The sequence below is a fragment of the Oncorhynchus mykiss genome, chromosome 22 (assembly GCF_013265735.2).
Source record: "Oncorhynchus mykiss isolate Arlee chromosome 22, USDA_OmykA_1.1, whole genome shotgun sequence".
Classification (NCBI taxonomy): Eukaryota; Metazoa; Chordata; class Actinopteri; order Salmoniformes; family Salmonidae; genus Oncorhynchus; species Oncorhynchus mykiss.
In genome coordinates, this window is record NC_048586.1 from 38826691 (window position 1) to 38845499 (window position 18809).

The 18809-nt window shown below is 46.5% G+C and overlaps 1 protein-coding gene across 4 annotated transcripts in view; it reads left to right on the top strand.

The window, feature by feature from the left end:
- The window catches only part of plekhm3 (pleckstrin homology domain containing, family M, member 3), an 84489-nt gene extending 67837 nt beyond the window's left edge, over positions 1-16652 (top strand). For 2 of the 4 annotated variants that reach the window (XM_036959284.1, XM_036959283.1), the window contains exons 8-9: positions 6536-6693; positions 16076-16652. In XM_036959284.1, coding sequence (XP_036815179.1) covers positions 6536-6693; positions 16076-16238 — 321 coding nt within the window. In that variant the 3' untranslated portion in view covers positions 16239-16652. Of the gene's footprint in view, positions 1-6535; positions 6694-16041 lie in introns of those variants that run through there. The other 2 variants (XM_036959285.1, XR_005038834.1) reach the window with 2 other exon arrangements.
- Positions 16653-18809: the final 2157 nt, after the last annotated feature.

Here is an 18809-nt window from a genome sequence, read left to right on the forward strand (position 1 = left end):
TGTTGTAAAGTAGTGGAGAGGTGGGCTTGTTGTAAAGTAGTGGAGAGGTGGGCTTGTTGTAAAGTAGTGGAGAGGTGGGCTTGTTGTAAAGTAGTGGAGAGGTGGGCTTGTTGTAAAGTAGTGGAGAGATGGGCTTGTTGTAAAGTAGTGGAGAGATGGGCTTGTTGTAAAGTAGTGGAGAGATGGGCTTGTTGTAAAGTAGTGGAGAGATGGGCTTGTTGTAAAGTAGTGGAGAGATGGGCTTGTTGTAAAGCAGTGGAGAGGTGGGCTTGTTGTAAGGTAGTGGAGAGGTGGGCTTGTTGTAAAGTAGTGGAGCGGTGTGCTTGTTGTAAAATAGTGGAGACGGTGGACTTGTTGTAAGGTAGTGGGGTAGTGGAGAGGTGGGCTTGTTGTAAAGTAGTGGGGAGGAGGGCTTGTTGTAAAGTAGTGGGGTAGTGGAGAGGTGGGCTTGTTGTAAGGTAGTGGAGAGGTGGGCTTGTTGTAAAGTAGTGGAGAGGTGGGCTTGTTGTAAAGTAGTGGAGAGGTGGGCTTGTTGTAAAGTAGTGGAGAGGTGGGCTTGTTGTAAAGTAGTGGGGTAGTGGAGAGGTGGGCTTGTTGTAAAGTAGTGGGGTAGTGGAGAGGTGGGCTTGTTGTGGAGGACTGAGCACTGCCATGTAGATGCTAATTGTATTGTGTGCCATGGCAGCAGCGCTGGTCCTGCCAACGACCTACAAACAACGGAGGGGACAAAAGGGCATTGAGGGACCCGGCCCGGACTGGCTCAGCAGCCACGGTGACACACACTTACGTGCAGGGAGGCAGATTCCCACACTGATACCCTGGTATGCAGCATATGCAGGCCACAAACTATGTAGTAATCAAATCAAATGTATTTTTAAAGCCCTTCGTACATCAGCTGATATCTCAAAGTGCTGTACAGAAACCCAGCCTAAAACCCCAAACAGCAAGCAATGCAGGTGTAGAAGCACGGTGGCTAGGAAAAACTCCCTAGAAAGGCCAAAACCTAGGAAGAAACCTAGAGAGGAACCAGGCTATGAGGGGTGGCCAGTCCTCTTCTGGCTGGAGATTATAACAGAACATGGCCAAGATGTTCATAAACAACCAGCATGGTCAAATAACAATAATCACAGTAGTTGTCGAGGGTACAGCAAGTCAGCACCTCAGGAGTAAATGTCAGTTGGCTTTTCATAGCCGATCATTAAGGGTATCTCTACCGCTCCTGCTGTCTCTAGAAAGTTGATAACAGCAGGTCTGGGACAGGTAGCACGTCCGGTGAACAGGTCAGGATTCCATAGCCGCAGGCAGAACAGTTGAAACTGGAGCAGCAGCACGGCCAGGTGGACTGGGGACAGCAAGGAGTCATCATGCCAGGTAGTCCTGAGGCATGGTCCTAGGGCTCAGGTCCTCCGAGAGAGAGAAAGAAAGAGAGAATTAGAGAGAGCATACTTAAATTCACACAGGACACCGGATCAGACAGATGTCGTAGCCACAAGGACTCTCTAGTACAGACACCAACACTTTCACATCGACATCCTGCAGGCATAGACACAGGCAGTATGCCCATGTATGCCCTTACACTGTCACTGGGTTAGGTGCATGTTGGTCATCTTGAGAACTGTTGGTAAATTATAATTATGCTGTTTTTGCGTGGAAGATATTGCAAGTATTTCTGCATTAAAGAAAAAAACTCAAACACGACTGCCTCTCTTTCCCACAGGCATTCTCACTCTCTATCTCTCACACGTTAGTCCATAATCACTCTCTACGTCTTCTGTAATTACTCTCTATGTCTTCTGTAATCACTCTCTACGTCTTCTGTAATCACTCTCTACGTCTTCTGTAATCACTCTCTACGTCTTCTGTAATCACTCTCTACGTCTTCTGTAATCACTCTCTATGTCTTCTGTAATCACTCTCTATGTCTTCTGTAATCACTCTCTATGTCTTCTGTAATCACTCTCTGTCTTCTGTAATCACTCTCTACGTCTTCTGTAATCACTCTCTACGTCTTCTGTAATCCCTCTCTACGTCTTTTGTAATCACTCTCTACGTCTTCTGTAATCACTCTCTACGTCTTCTGTAATCACTCTCTACGTCTTCTGTAATCCCTCTCTACGTCTTCTGTAATCACTCTCTACGTCTTCTGTAATCCCTCTCTACGTCTTCTGTAATCCCTCTCTACGTCTTCCGTAATCACTCTCTGTCTTCTGTAATCACTCTCTGCGTCTTCTGTAATCACTCTCTGCGTCTTCTGTAATCACTCTCTACGTCTTCTGTAATCCCTCTCTACGTCTTCCGTAATCACTCTCTATGTCTTCTGTAATCACTCTCTACGTCTTCTGTAATCACTCTCTGCGTCTTCTGTAATCACTCTCTACGTCTTCTGTAATCACTCTCTGCGTCTTCTGTAATCCCTCTCTACGTCTTCTGTAATCACTCTCTACGTCTTCTGTAATCCCTCTCTACGTCTTCTGTAATCACTCTCTGCGTCTTCTGTAATCCCTCTCTGCGTCTTCTGTAATCACTCTCTACGTCTTCTGTAATCCCTCTCTGCGTCTTCTGTAATCACTCTCTACGTCTTCTGTAATCCCTCTCTACGTCTTCTGTAATCCCTCTCTACGTCTTCTGTAATCCCTCTCTACGTCTTCTGTAATCACTCTCTACGTCTTCTGTAATCACTCTCTACGTCTTCTGTAATCAAAGTCTGTCACTCACTAGTAGACAGACTCTCCTCTCTGCACACTGGGGGCTGGTGGTAATCCTGTTTAGTGAGTGGGGTGGCAGGGAGCGTGTTATCCAAACAGAGCTCACCATGTCTTTATGTGTGTAATCCGGGTGGCTTTCTTAGCATCACTAATGGAGGTTCCAGGCCTTCATCAGGGGAACACTAGAGAGGGATAACGTAGCGGGTGTTAAATAGAGGTTTTAGGGGATTAAGCCGTTTGGACCACAAAGCCCCCTGCACGGGACAGGGCCAGAGGGGCGTGACTTTATCGGATGTGAGGGATGAGGAGGATTTGGGGAGGGTGGAAGAAGTTGGGGGTGGTTTGTTCCAGGAACAGTCACAATGACACTGCAGCGAAGGAAGGCAGCTGTAGGCAGGACAAATAAACGGTGGCCCCTCTCCGCTCTGCTCTGCACCCCTTCTTCAGACCAGCTCTGGGTGGAGGGTCACTTCTCTGTGGAGAATGTATCCACCTGGTTGGCAAAGACGGGGAGCCCTAGTGCTACTGCCATCTAAAGCATCCCCCTGTTCATTCATACCTCTCCCGTCATTTATTTTCCTTCCTTTAATTCCTCTCTCTCTCTCTCTCTCTCTCTCCCTCTCTCCCTCAGTTTCCCTTAACCTCCCTCTCTCCGTGTCCACTGAGCATCAGTCACAGTCAGAACCCAGCGTGGTGTGTTGCCAGTTGTTTCATTCAGCTTAGCTAAATGATGGAGTGTCTTGATTACCCCTGGTGTCAGCTTTGATCAGGGGGGGCATATATCATCTGGACTAGGCTAGGGGATGAGGGACACGCTGGCTGCTCTGCCTGGCTGTCTGGCTGCTCTGCCTGGCTGTCTGGCTGCTCGGCCTGGCTGGCTTCTCTGCCTGGCTGTCTGGCTGCTCTGGTCTGCCTGGCTTGCTGGCTGGCTGCTCGGCCTGGCTGGCTGCTCTGCCTGGCTGTCTGGCTGCTCTGCTCTGCCTGGCTTGCTGGCTGGCTGCTCTGCCTGGCTTGCTGGCTGGCTGCTCTGCCTGGCTGTCTGGCTGGCTGCTCTGCCTGGCTGGCTGGCTGCTCTGCCTGGCTGGCTGGCTGCTCGGCCTGGCTGGCTGGCTGCTCGGCCTGGCTGGCTGGCTGGCTGCTCGGCCTGGCTGGCTGGTTGCTCGGCCTGGCTGGCTGGTTGCTCGGCCTGGCTGGCTGGCTGGCTGGCTGTTCGGCCTGGCTGGCTGGTTGCTCGGCCTGGCTGGCTGGTTGCTCGGCCTGGCTGGCTGGTTGCTCGGCCTGGCCGGCTGGCTGCTCGGCCTGGCTGGCTGGCTGCTCGGCCTAGCTGGCAGGCTGCTCGGGCTGGCTGGCTGCTCGGCCTGGCTGGCTGGCTGGCTGCTCGGCCTGGCTGGCTGGCTGGCTGCTCGGCCTGCCTGGCAGGCTGCTCGGGCTGGCTGGCTGCTCGGCCTGGCTGGCTGGCTGGCTGCTCGGCCTGGCTGGCTGGCTGGCTGTTCGGCCTGGCTGGCTGGTTGCTCGGCCTGGCTGGCTGGCTGCTCGGCCTGGCTGGCTGGCTACTCGGCCTGGCTGGCTGGCTGCTTGGCCTGGCTGGCTGGCTGCTCGGCCGGGCTGGCTGGCTGCTCGGCCTGGCTGGCTGGCTGGCTGCTCGGCCTGCCTGGCTGGCTGGCTTGCAGGCTGCTCGGCCTGGCTGGCTTGCAGGCTGCTCGGCCTGGCTGGCTGGCTGCTCGGCCTGGCTGGCTTGCTGGCTGCTCGGCCTGGTTGACTGGCTAGCTGCTCGGCCTGGCTGGCAGGCTGCTCGGGCTGGCTGGCTGCTCGGCCTGGCTGGCTGGCTGGCTGCTCGGCCTGGCTGGCTGGCTGGCTGCTCGGCCTGGCTGGCTGGCTGGCTGCTCGGCCTGGCTGGCTGGCTGGCTGCTCGGCCTGGCTGGCTGGCTGGCTGCTCGGCCTGGCTGGCTGGCTGGCTGTTCGGCCTGGCAGGCTGGTTGCTCGGCCTGGCTGGCTGGTTGCTCGGCCTGGCTGGCTGGCTGCTCGGCCTGGCTGGCTGGCTGCTCGGCCTGGCTGGCTGGCTGCTCGGCCTGGCTGGCTGGCTGCTCGGCCGGGCTGGCTGGCTGCTCGGCCTGGCTGGCTGGCTGGCTGCTCGGCCTGCCTGGCTGGCTGCTCGGCCTGGCTGGCTTGCAGGCTGCTCGGCCTGGCTGGCTGGCTGGCTGCTCGGCCTGGCTGGCTTGCTGGCTGCTCTGCCTGGCTTGCTGGCTGCTCGGCCTGGTTGACTGGCTAGCTGCTCTGCCTGGCTGGCAGGCTGCTCGGGCTGGCTGGCTGCTCGGCCTGGCTGGCTGGCTGGCTGCTCGGCCTGGCTGGCTGGCTGGCTGCTCGGCCTGGCTGGCTGGCTGGCTGGCTGCTCGGCCTGGCTGGCTGGCTGGCTGGCTGCTCGGCCTGGCTGGCTGGCTGTTCGGCCTGGCTGGCTGGCTGCTCGGCCTGGCTGGCTGGCTCCCTACCTGCTCCACACTACACACAGCCTTTGATTGGTGGGCAGCAGCATGACTCATGTCACCATTCTAAACAGCATTATTAACAGTGTTGTATCTCTCCCAGATTGGAGGGAACACAGCCTCTGGGATGGGGGGGGGCTGTGTTTTCAGCCACTGCTTGAGGTGTTACTGTGTAAGGACTATTCCTGGTTGTAAGACCATTCTTTAGGTCAGGGATCATCAACTGGATTCAGCCGCGGGGCGATTTTTGTGTTGAGTGGATGGTCAGGGGGCCAGAACATCATGACAAATCATTTGTAGACTGAAAATTGACCGAAAGAAGCACAAACAGATATAACATTTGACTTAAATGTACTCATTTCAAACTTTGCTTACATTTGTATGCAATCACGTACAGCACCAGTCAATAGTTTGGACATACCTACTCATTCCAGGGTTTTTCTTTATTTGTACTATTTTCGACATTGAAGTCATCAAAACTATGAAATAACACATATGGAAACATGTCGTAACCCAGAAAGTGTTAACACAAATCAAAATATATTTGATGTACATTACATTTTACATGATGTAATGTCTTTCTCTGCCCAAACCATCCAGACATAACCTCCCCCTCCCCTGCAGAGTATCCATCTCCAGTAGGAGGGGGGGGTTGTGGTGGTCTCCTTTCTCCTTCACCCTCTCCTTCCCTCTGCCCTTCTCTCTCTCTCTTTCTCCTCCTTTCTCCTTCTCTTCTCTCCCCCAGGCTGAAGAATGCCTGGCAGGCCCTTTAATTGGTGCAGCCGGGGCCAGGTGTAGCCACTTGTCTCAGCCTCCCTCAGTGTTCTTTGGAGGTCCACTCAGGCCGGGCCCCTTCCCTTCCCCAGACTCATTCAAAGGGGCCACAATGCTCTCTCTACCAGGCCCCCAAGATTCAAAGGCCCTGCTGGTTTTTAACTACGCACCCCCCAGTCCAGTAAATGGCGTTCACATATCATTTTTTTTTGCTAAAACGGCCCCTCACAAAAAAAGGACTCCCCCTCATGTTACCCCCCAACACCTCCTTCCCAGGCCTCTCCAGCCTCCAGGTCTTTCTCCCAGGGCCTTTATTAGTTTTGTGAATTCCTGACGAACTCTTGTCCATCTCTTTGCAGTGGCTCCCGTTGGGACCTGTATCAACCCTGTTTGTCCTCTCAGGGAAAATCCTCCTGTTGTTCTCTCTCTATAGTAGAATATATGACTGCAGGGAATTAATGTAGATGGGAAATAGAATGGTTGATTTAGAATGAGAATTTAGAAAATGTTTCTATTTTATTCAATAATGTGCCATTAAGAAAATTTCCTATTTTTTCCCTACAACTGTCCCTACAGGTGATAGATGGGACGCTGGCCCCCTTCCTCTCCAAGGTGATTCAGTTTGCCAGTTCCCATGTCTACAGCTGCAGACAGTGCAGAGAGAAGGGCTTCATCTGTGAGATGTGTCAGAACGGACAGGTCATCTACCCCTTCCAGGAGAGTGCTACTAAGAGGTGAGTCCCCTGTATGCACAGATCTAGGACCAGCACAATATCCCACTAACCCGCAACCAGGAAATGGCGGAGCGATTTCTGCATGTTGCACCTTTAGCTTTTCGGGGTAATGCAGAAAACTGATCTTAGATCATGATGGCATCCTGGAGAATGAATGGAGTAAAGAGGAGTGTGTCTCTGTCTCTTGTTAGTCACACCAGCTGGAAGGGGCACGGGTGATAGGGGCATGGCACCGTGCTGGAGAGGAGCAGTTGATCCTCCTTGCTCTGTCCCAGTCACTGTCCTCGTCTCCTTCTGCTTGAGCCTTATGACATGCTACTGAGAAGGAATGGCCCTCTCTCACCTCAGGGAGGTTTGATGTTTCACTGAAAAGGAATGGAGATCAGGAAGAGGAGAGGAGAGGACAGAGAGGAGAGGAGAGGACAGAGAGAGCTCTAGGCCAGGGAGGGAGGGAGGGCAGAGCGAGAGCTCTAGGCCAGGGAGGGAGGGCGAGAGCTCTAGGCCAGAGAGGGAGGGAGGGCAGAGCGAGAGCTCTAGGCCAGAGAGATGGAAAGGGAGGGAGGGAGAACGAGAGCTCGAAGCCGAGAGAGGGAGAGCGCTAGCTCGAGGCCAGAGAGGGAGAGCTCTAGCTCGAGGCCAGAGAGGGAGAGCTCTAGCTCGAGGCCAGAGAGGGAGAGCTCTAGCTCGAGGCCAGAGAGGGAGAGCTCTAGCTCGAGGCCAGAGAGGGAGAGCTCTAGCTCGAGGCCAGAGAGGGAGAGCTCTAGCTCGAGGCCAGAGAGGGAGAGCTCTAGCTCGAGGCCAGAGAGGGAGAGCTCTAGCTCGAGGCCAGAGAGGGAGAGCGCGAGCTCGAAGCCAGAGAGGGAGAGTGCGAGCTCGAGGCCAGAGAGGGAGAGCGCTAGCTCTAGGCCAGAGAGGAGGGAGAGCGAGAGAGAGAGAGATCTCTAGGCCAGAGGGAGAGAGAGAGATCTCTAGGCCAGAGGGAGAGAGAGAGAGCTCTAGGCCAGAGAGAGACCTGCTCCTCTCCTGGTCTGGTTGTGTCAGCATTAATAACCTAACCTTGGACACTCAGTCAGTTTGCCCGCTATATATACAGTGGCTTGTGAAAGTGTTCACCCCCCTTGGCATTTTTTCAATTTTGTTGCCTTACAACCTAGAATTAAAATTTTATTTTTGGGGTGTTCGTATCATTTGATTTACACAACATGCCTACCATTTTGAAGACACAAAATATTTTTTATTGTGAAACAAACAAGAAATAAGACAAAAAAAACGGAAAACTTGAGCGTGCATAACTATTCACCCCCCAAAGTCAATACTTTGTAGAGGCACCTTTTGCAGCAATTACAGCTGCAAGTCTCTTGGGGTATGTCTCTATAAGCTTGGCACATCTAGCCACTGGGATTTTTGCCCATTCTTCAAGGCAAAACTGCTCCAGCTCCTTCAAGTTGGATGGGTTCCACTGGTGTACAGCAATCTTGAAGTCATACCACTGATTCTCAATTGGTTTGAGGTCTGCGCTTTGACTAGGCCATTCAAAGACATTGAAATGTTTCCCCTTAAACCACTCAAGTGTTTCTTTAGCAGTATGCATGGGGTCATTTGGGGCGGCAGCATAGCCTAGTGGTTAGAGCGTTGGACTAGTAACCGAAAGGTTGCAAGATCAAATCCCCGCGCTGACAAATCTGTCATTCTGCCCCTGAACAAGGCCATCATTGAGAATAAGAACTTGTTCTTAACTGACTTGCTTAGTAAAATAAACGTAAAATATATATATTTTTTAATTGTCCTGCTGGAAGGTGAACAGGTTTCCCTCAAGAATTTCCCTGTAGCGCCTCCTTCAATTCTGACCAGTTTCCCAGTCCCTGCCGATGGGGAAAAACATCCACACAGCATGATGCTGCCACCACCATGCTGTGCATGTGGGGATGGTGTTCTCGGGGTGATGAGAGTTGTTGTCTCACCTTCTTCCATATGTTTGGGGAGTCTCCCACGTGCCTTTTAGGAAACACCAAACATGTTTGCTTATTTTTTTCTTTAAGCAATGGCTTTTTTTCTGGCCACTCTTCCGTAAAGGCCATCTCTGTGGAGTGTACGGCTTAAAGTGGTCCTATGGACAGATACTCCAATCTCCGCTGTGGAGCTTTGCAACTCCTTCAGGGCTATTTTTGGTCTCTTTGTTGCCTCTCTGTGGTGCCATATCCTTTCAATTATATTAATGGTGCTCTGTGGGATGTTCAAAGTTTCTGATATTTTTTTATAACTCAACCCTGATCTGTACTTCTCCAAAACGTTGTCCCTGACCTGTTTGGAGAGCTCCTTGGTCTTCATGGTGCCACTTGAGTCAATTGGAGGTGTACCTGTGGATGTATTTCAAGGCCTACCTTCAAACGCAATGCCTCTTTGCTTGACATCATTGGAAAATCAAAAGAAATCAGCCAAGATCTCAGAAAAATATTATAGACGTCCACAAGTCTGGTTCATCCTTGGGAGCAATTTCAAACGCCTGAAGGTACCACGTTCATCTGTACAAACAATAGTATGCAAGTATAAACACCATGGGACCACGCAACCGTCATACCGCTCAGTAAGGAGACGCATTCTGTCGCCTAGAGATTAACGTACTTTGGTGCGAAAAGTGCAAATCAATCCCAGAAGAACAGCAAAGGACCTTGTGAAGATACTGGAGGAAACAGGTACAAAAGTATCTATATCCACAGAAAAATGAGTCCTATATCGACATACGGTTTGCAACTGCACATGGGGACAAAGATCGTACTTTTTGGAGAAATGTCCTTGGGTCTGATGAAACAGAACTGTTTGGCCATAATGACCATCGTTATATTTGGAAGAAAAAGGGGGAGACTTGCAAGCCGAAGAACACCATCCCAACTGTGAAGCACGGGGGTTGCAGCATCATGTTGTGGGGGTGCTTTGCTGCATGCAGGAGGGACTGGTGCACTTCACAAAATAGATGGCATCATTAGGAATGAAAATTATGTGGATATATTGAAGCAATATCTCAAGACATCAGTCAGGAAGTTAAAGCTTGGTCGCAAATGGGTCTTCCAAATGGACAATGACCCCAAGCATACTTCCAAAGTTGTGGCAAAATGGCTTAAGGACAACAAAGTCAAGGTATTGGAGTGGCCATCACAAAGCCCTGACCTCAATCCTATAGAAAATTTGTGGGCAGAACTGAAAAAGCGTGTGCAATGCAGGTGTAGAAGCACGGTGGCTACATATACAGTGCCTTGCGAAAGTATTCGGCCCCCTTGAACTTTGCGACCTTTTGCCACATTTCAGGCCTCAAACATAAAGATATAAAACTGTATTTTTTTGTGAAGAATCAACAACAAGTGGGACACAATCATGAAGTGGAACGACATTTATTGGATATTTCAAACTTTTTTTAACAAATCAAAAACTGAAAAATTGGACATGCAAAATTATTCAGCCCCCTTAAGTTAATACTTTGTAGCGCCACCTTTTGCTGCGATTACAGCTGTAAGTCGCTTGGGGTATGTCTCTATCAGTTTTGCACATCGAGAGACTGACATTTTTTCCCATTCCTCCTTGCAAAACAGCTCGAGCTCAGTGAGGTTGGATGGAGAGCATTTGTGAACAGCAGTTTTCAGTTCTTTCCACAGATTCTCGATTGGATTCAGGTCTGGACTTTGACTTGGCCATTCTAACACCTGGATATGTTTATTTTTGAACCATTCCATTGTAGATTTTGCTTTATGTTTTGGATCATTGTCTTGTTGGAAGACAAATCTCCGTCCCAGTCTCAGGTCTTTTGCAGACTCCATCAGGTTTTCTTCCAGAATGGTCCTGTATTTGGCTCCATCCATCTTCCCATCAATTTTAACCATCTTCCCTGTCCCTGCTGAAGAAAAGCAGGCCCAAACCATGATGCTGCCCCCACCATGTTTGACAGTGGGGATGACGTTTTGCATTGTTGCCAAAAAGTTCAATTTTGGTTTCATCTGACCAGAGCACCTTCTTCCACATGTTTGGTGTGTCTCCCAGGTGGCTTGTGGCAAACTTTAAACAACACTTTTTATGGATATCTTTAAGAAATGGCTTTCTTCTTGCCACTCTTCCATAAAGGCCAGATTTGTGCAATATACGACTGATTGTTGTCCTATGGACAGAGTCTCCCACCTCAGCTGTAGATCTCTGCAGTTCATCCAGAGTGATCATGGGCCTCTTGACTGCATCTCTGATCAGTCTTCTCCTTGTATGAGCTGAAAGTTTAGAGGGACGGCCAGGTCTTGGTAGATTTGCAGTGGTCTGATACTCCTTCCATTTCAATATTATCGCTTGCACAACAGTGCTCCTTGGGATGTTTAAAGCTTGGGAAATCTTTTTGTATCCAAATCCGGCTTTAAACTTCTTCACAACAGTATCTCGGACCTGCCTGGTGTGTTCCTTGTTCTTCATGATGCTCTCTGCGCTTTTGACGAACCTCTGAGACTATCACAGTGCAGGTGCATTTATACAGAGACTTGATTACACACAGGTGGATTGTATTTATCATCATTAGTCATTTAGGTCAACATTTTATCATTCAGAGATCCTCACTGAACTTCTGGAGAGAGTTTGCTGCACTGAAAGTAAAGGGGCAGAATAATTTTGCACGCCCAATTTTTCAGTTTTTGATTTGTTAAAAAAGTTTGAAATATCCAATAAATGTCGTTCCACTTCATGATTGTGTCCCACTTGTTGTTGATTCTTCACAAAAAAATACTGTTTTATATCTTTATGTTTGAAGCCTGAAATGTGGCAAAAGGTCGCAAAGTTCAAGGGGGCCGAATACTTTCGCAAGGCACTGTATATATATATTAAATATACAGTATATATATATACTGTACAGTATACAGTGTGTGTGTGTGTGTATATATTATATATATATATATACACATGTGTGTGTATGTATGTGTGTGTATATATATATATATATATATATATATATATATATATATATATATATATATATATATATATATATATATATATATATATATATCCACAAAATAGTCCAAATTGGAGAAGTGAAATGAGTAGCCCCTAAGTAAGATCTGGAGCAACCAATTACCTTAAAGTAACATAATTAGTTAAATAAAGTCCACCTGTGTGCAATCTAAGTGGTGGACTTTATTTAACTAATTATGTGACTTTAAGGTAATTGGTTGCTCCAGATCTTATTTAGGGGCTTCATAGCAAAAGGGGTGAATACATATGAACAGACCACTTTTAAGTGTTTTATTTTTTAGAATTTTTGTGAAACAAGTAATTTTTTAATTTCACTTCACCAATTTGGACTATTTTGTGTATGTCCATCACATGAAATCCAAATAAAAATCCATTTAAATTACAGGTTGTAATGCAACGAAATAGGAAAAACACCAAACGAAATGGATACTTTTGCAAGGCACTGTATGCGCTGTTAACCATCAAGTGGTGCAGAATTTGATTATTTTGGACTGGTGCCCCGTTTTGGCGCAAATGTCATAACCAATGCTATAGATCAAATCAAAAGTTCATTTGTCACGTGCGCCGAATACAACAGGTGTAGAGAACTTACAGTGAAATGCTTACTTACAGGCTCTAACCAATAGTGCAAAAAGGGTATTAGGTGAACAATAGGTAGGTAAAGAAATAAAAACAACAGTATAAAGACAGGCTATATACAGTAGAGAGGCTATATACAGTAGAGAGGCTATATACAGTAGCGAGGCTATATACAGTAGCGAGGCTATATACAGTAGAGGCTATATACAGTAGAGAGGCTATATACAGTAGAGAGGCTATATACAGTAGAGGCTATATACAGTAGAGAGGCTATATACAGTAGAGGCTATATACAGTAGCGAGGCTATATACAGTAGCGAGGCTATATACAGTAGAGAGGCTATATACAGTAGAGAGGCTATATACAGTAGAGAGGCTATATACAGTAGCGAGGCTATATACAGTAGAGAGGCTATATACAGTAGAGAGGCTATATACAGTAGAGGCTATATACAGTAGCGAGGCTATATACAGTAGAGAGGCTATATACAGTAGAGGCTATATACAGTAGAGAGGCTATATACAGTAGAGGCTATATACAGTAGAGAGGCTATATACAGTAGCGAGGCTATATACAGTAGAGGCTATATACAGTAGAGGCTATATACAGTAGAGGCTATATACAGTAGCGAGGCTATATACAGTAGCGAGGCTATATACAGTAGAGAGGCTATATACAGTAGAGAGGCTATATACAGTAGCTAGGCTATAAAAGTAGCGAAACTATAAAATTAGCGAAACTACATACAGACACTGGTTAGTCAGGCTGATTGAGGTAGTATGTACATGTAGGTATCGTTAAAGTGACTATGCATATATGATGAACAGAGAGTAGCAGTAGCGTAAAAGAGGGGTTGGTGGGTGGTGGGACACAATGCAGATAGCCCGGTTAGCCAATGTGCGGGAGCACTGTTTGGTCGGGCCAATTGAGGTAGTATATACATGAATGTATAGTTAAAGTGACTATGCATATATGATAAACAGAGAGTAGCAGTAGCGTAAAAGAGGGGTTGGCGGGTGGAGGGACACAATGCAGATAGCCCGGTTAGCCAATGTGCGGGAGCACTGGTTTGTCGGCCCAATTCAGGTAGTAGGTACATGAATGTATAGTTAAAGTGACTATGCATATATGATAAACAGAGAGTAGCAGCAGGGGTGGCTGGAGTCTTTGACCATTTTTAGGGCCTTCCTCTGACACCGCCTGGTGTAGAGGTCCTGGATGGCAGGCAGCTTAGCCCCAGTGATGTACTGGGCCGTACGCACTACCCTCTGAAGTGCCTTGCGGTCAGAGACCGATCAATTGCCGTACCAGGCAGTGATGCAAACAGTCAGGATGCTCTCGATGTTGCAGCTGTAGAATCTTTTGAGGATCTCAGGACCCATACACAATCTTTTTAGGTTCCTGAGGGGGAATAGGCTTTGTCGTGCCCTCTTCACGACTGTCTTGGTGTGTTTGGACCATGTTAGTTTGTTGGTGATGTGGACACCAAGGAACTTGAAGCTCTCAACCTGTTCTACTACAGCCCCGTCGATGAGATATGTTGATATGTTGAGTCTGATGCATTCCATAATCATGCTCTACAATATTGTGTATTCCAATGTATTGTCTCGTTTGACCCGTCTCTCTAAGACTCTCTCTCTCTCTTCTTTTCAGACACAGTAGATGCTTTCACCATTCTATGTTCCATACGTTTTAGGATGCAATCTCATCTTTTCTTCTAGTCATTGAGATACTTACAGCGCTTTCAGAAAGTTTTCACAGCTCTTATCTTTTACCAAAATCAAATCCCCAAACAGCAAGCAATGCAGGTGTAGAAGCACAGTGGCTAGGAAAAACTCCCTACCACATTTTGTTGTGTTACAGCCTGAATTTAAAATTGATTACATTTTTTTTTATAAAATATTGTACAATCCAGGTGTGTAAAGCTCTTAGAGAATTACCCATGAAGATTCACACCTTTGGCAGCAGTAATTGCTGCCAAAGGTGATTCTAACACTCAGGGGTGTGAATACTTATGTAAATTTGATATTTCTGTATTTCATTTTCAATAAATGTGCACTTTGCCATTATGGGGTATTGTGTTTAGATGGGGGAGAAAGAAATCAATTTAATCCATTTTGAATTCAGGCTGTAACACAACCAAATGTGGAATAAGTCAAGGGGTATGAGTACTTCCTGAAGGCACTGTATGTAGTAAAGATGCATATGTATTGCTCAGCTGATGGAATGATGGATGGAATGATGGATGGAATGATGGATGGAATGATGGATGGAATGATGGATGGAATGATGGATGGAATGATGGATGGAATGATGAATGGAATGATGGATGGAATGATGGATGGAATGATGGATGGAATGATGAATGGAATGATGGATGGAATGATGGATGGAATGATGGATGGAATGATGAATGGAATGATGGATGGAATGATGGATGGAATGATGGATGGAATGATGGATGGAATGATGGATGGAATGATGAATGGAATGATGAATGGAATGACTGATGGAATGATTGATGGAATGATGGATGGAATGATGAATGGAATAATGAATGGAATGATGAATGGAATGATGAATGGAATGATGAATGGAATGATGAATGGAATGACTGATGGAATGATTGATGGAATGATGGATGGAATGATGAATGGAATGATGAAATTATGGATGAAATGATAGATGGAATGATTGATGGATGGAAAGATGGAATGATGAAATTATGGATGACATGATAGATTGATGGAATGATGAAATTATGGATGACATGATAGATGGATGGAATGATGGAATGATGAAATTATGGATGACATGATAGATGGATGGAATGATGAAATTATGGATGACATGATAGATGGAATGATGGATGGAATGATGGATGGAATGATGAATGGAATGATGGATGGAATGATGGATGGAATGATGGATGGAATGATGGATGGAATGATGGATGGAATGATGGATGGAATGATGAATGGAATGATGAATGGAATGATTGATGGAATGATGGATGGAATGATGGATGGAATGATGAATGGAATGATGGATGGAATGATGGATGGAATGATGGATGGAATGATGGATGGAATGATGGATGGAATGATGAATGGAATGATGAATGGAATGATGGAGGAAATGATGAATGGAATGATGAAATTATGGATGAAATGATAGATGGAATGATGAAATTATGGATGAAATGATAGATGGAATGATTGATGGATGGAATGATGGAATGATGAAATTATGGATGACATGACAGATGGAATGATGGATGGAATGATGGATGGAATGATGGATGGAATGATTGATGGAATGATGAATGGAATGATTGATGGAATGATGGATGGAATGATGAATGGAATGATGGATGGAATGATGGATGGAATGATGAATGGAATGATGGATGGAATGATGAATGGAATGATGGATGAAATGATGAATGGAATGATGAAATTATGGATGAAATGATAGATGGAATGATTGATGGATGGAATGATGAAATTATGGATGACATGATAGATGGAATGATGAATGGAATGATGAATGGAATGATGGATGGAGAGACAGCCACCTGTGTAGTATGCTGTCCTGTCCTATAGACACCTGGCAGGATGGCAACAGGTGGTACATCTTAGACAGTCAGGGCTGAACTGAACAGGGCCATTAAAACTACATTTTATCCACATTTTTACTATAGTGATGTTTTCCCTCTGATTTACTATACATTTCTGACATTGGTGAAATCGACCAGCCTACAATCACCACAGATTGTTGTTGTATTTTGGTGTGTGTGTGATCCAGATGTGATGTCTGCGGAGCGGTGTTCCATACAGAGTGTCGTCAGAAGGCCCAGCCATGTCCACGCTGTGTCCGCAGGGAGCTCCACCACACGAGACCCTCGTCCTTCTGGAGCCCTAACGACGATACACCAGGCTGCTTCACAATGCCCTACCAGGACACCTGATCACACACAGAGAGAGAAACAGCGGACCCACTCCACAGAGCTGCTCTTACCAAAGTGTGTGTGTGTGTGTGTGTGTGTGTGTGTGTGTGTGTGTGTGAGGGAGAGAGTCGGCCAGGATAAACAGTAACAGAAGTGTTGATGACTAAGCAAGGATCATGCTCCCTGACACACCTGCTTTTTGATCTGACATCACTCTCTCCTGGGAGAGATGGACACTAACGCAAGACCCACTGGAGAGGAACTACTCTGCTTTCTGCAATAGAAACACTCTTTTCATGCCACTTTAAACAGCTATGACCGGAAGCAGGGGTTGGAACCAAAATTATTTTTCAATCATTTCGTTCTGAACAGAACCATTTGTTTTTTAAATTTCATTCCACTGTTCTGCTCTGCAAAATAAAGTTCCAAAAAGTACTGGTTTACATGGTTCTTCTGTTCCTTTTTAAACCTCCGAAATATGTACAGTACCAATCACAAATGGACACACCTACTCATTCCAGGGTTTTTCTTTATTTTGACTAGTTTCTACATTGTAGGATAATAGTGAAGACATCAAAACTATGAAATAACACATATGGAATCATGTAGTAACCCCCAAAAGAGTTAAAGAATCGGTGGCTACTTACTTTGGTTACTACATGATTCCATATGAGTTATTTCTTAGTTTTTGATGTCTTCACTATTATTCTACAATGTAGAAAATAGTCAAAATAAAGAAAAACCCTGGAATGAGTAGTTGTGTCCAAACTTTTGACTGGTACTGTATATTTTTTACATTTAACTGGACATTAAATGACTTCACCAATCAGGGCAGAAAGAGCAGCTTGCTGTGGAGCGGGAAAGCGATCTGCATAGGAAAGTCGTTAAGAGCTAATTGTATTTTGCCGTAAGAGCATGGTTTAACCAGGAAGAGAGAGGGTTGAGGAAGCCTGCCGTAAGAGCATGGTTTAACCAGGAAGAGAGAGGGTTGAGGAAGCCTGCCGTAAGAGCATGGTTTAATCAGGAAGAGAGAGGATGGGGAAGCTTGCCGTAAGAGCATGGTTTAACCAGGAAGAGAGAGGATGAGGAAGCTTGCCGTAAGAGCATGGTTTAACCAGGAAGAGAGAGGGTTGAGGAAGCCTGCCGTAAGAGCATGGTTTAATCAGGAAGAGAGAGGATGGGGAAGCTTGCCGTAAGAGCATGGTTTAATCAGGAAGAGAGTATGAGGAAGCTTGCCGTAAGAGCATGGTTTAATCAGGAAGAGAGAGGATGAGGAAGCTTGCCGTAAGAGCATGGTTTAACCAGGAAGAGAGAGGATGGGGAAGCTTGCCGTAAGAGCATGGTTTAATCAGGAAGAGAGTATGAGGAAGCTTGCCGTAAGAGCATGGTTTAATCAGGAAGAGAGAGGATGGGGAAGCTTGCCGTAAGAGCATGGTTTAATCAGGAAGAGAGAGGATGAGGAAGCTTGCCGTAAGAGTATGGTTTAACCAGGAAGAGAGAGGATGGGGAAGCTTGCCGTAAGAGCATGGTTTAATCTGGAAGAGAGAGGGATGAAGAAGCTTGCCGTAAGAGCATGGTTTAACCAGGAAGAGAGGGGATGGGGAAGCTTGCCTTAAGAGCATGGTTTAATCAGGAAGAGAGAGGATTGAGGAAGCTTGCTCTGAAGCGTTGGGCATCTTGTTATGATGTGTATGATCTGAATTAGGCCCACAGAATTATACCTACAGAGGAGCGCTTCTTCAGATCAACTTTGAATGTCTTTGAACTTCCGAGTTGGTTTAATGTTGGACCGGAGCAAACGCTAGCTAGCTAGTGGTGTGAAAAGAGTGTGTCCTCTGTCATCATAGTGCTACACACACAAATAAAGGAAGACAGACTATGATGACTGAACAGCAGTGATGTGTCCTTTAAGTTTCTGGGCACACAAACATACCACCTGAAGGCTTTACGGGATAACCTTTCCACACACACACACACACACACACACACACCAGGTGACTCAACAGCTGGTTATGAGAAGGACAGCTGGTTCCAGTTGGTGTGATGTCACTATATGCAGTGTGTATGGACTATATGTGGTCTCAGTTGGTGTGATGTCACTATATGCAGTGTGTATGGACTATATGTGGTCTCAGTTGGTGTGATGTCACTATATGCAGTGTGTATGGACTATATGTGGTCTCAGTTGGTGTGATGTCACTATATGCAGTGTGTATGGACTATATGTGGTCTCAGTTGGTGTGATGTCACTATATGCAGTGTGTATGGACTATATGTGGTCTCAGTTGGTGTGATGTCACTATATGCAGTGTGTATGGACTATATGTGGTCTCAGTTGGTGTGATGTCACTATATGCAGTGTGTATGGACTATATGTGGACTCAGTTGGTGTGATGTCACTATATGCAGTGTGTATGGACTATATGTGGTCTCAGTTGGTGTGATGTCACTATATGCAGCGTGTATGGACTATATGTGGTCTCAGTTGGTGTGATGTCACTATATGCAGTGTGTATGGACTATATGTGGTCTCAGTTGGTGTGATGTCACTATATGCAGCGTGTATGGACTATATGTGGTCTCAGTTGGTGT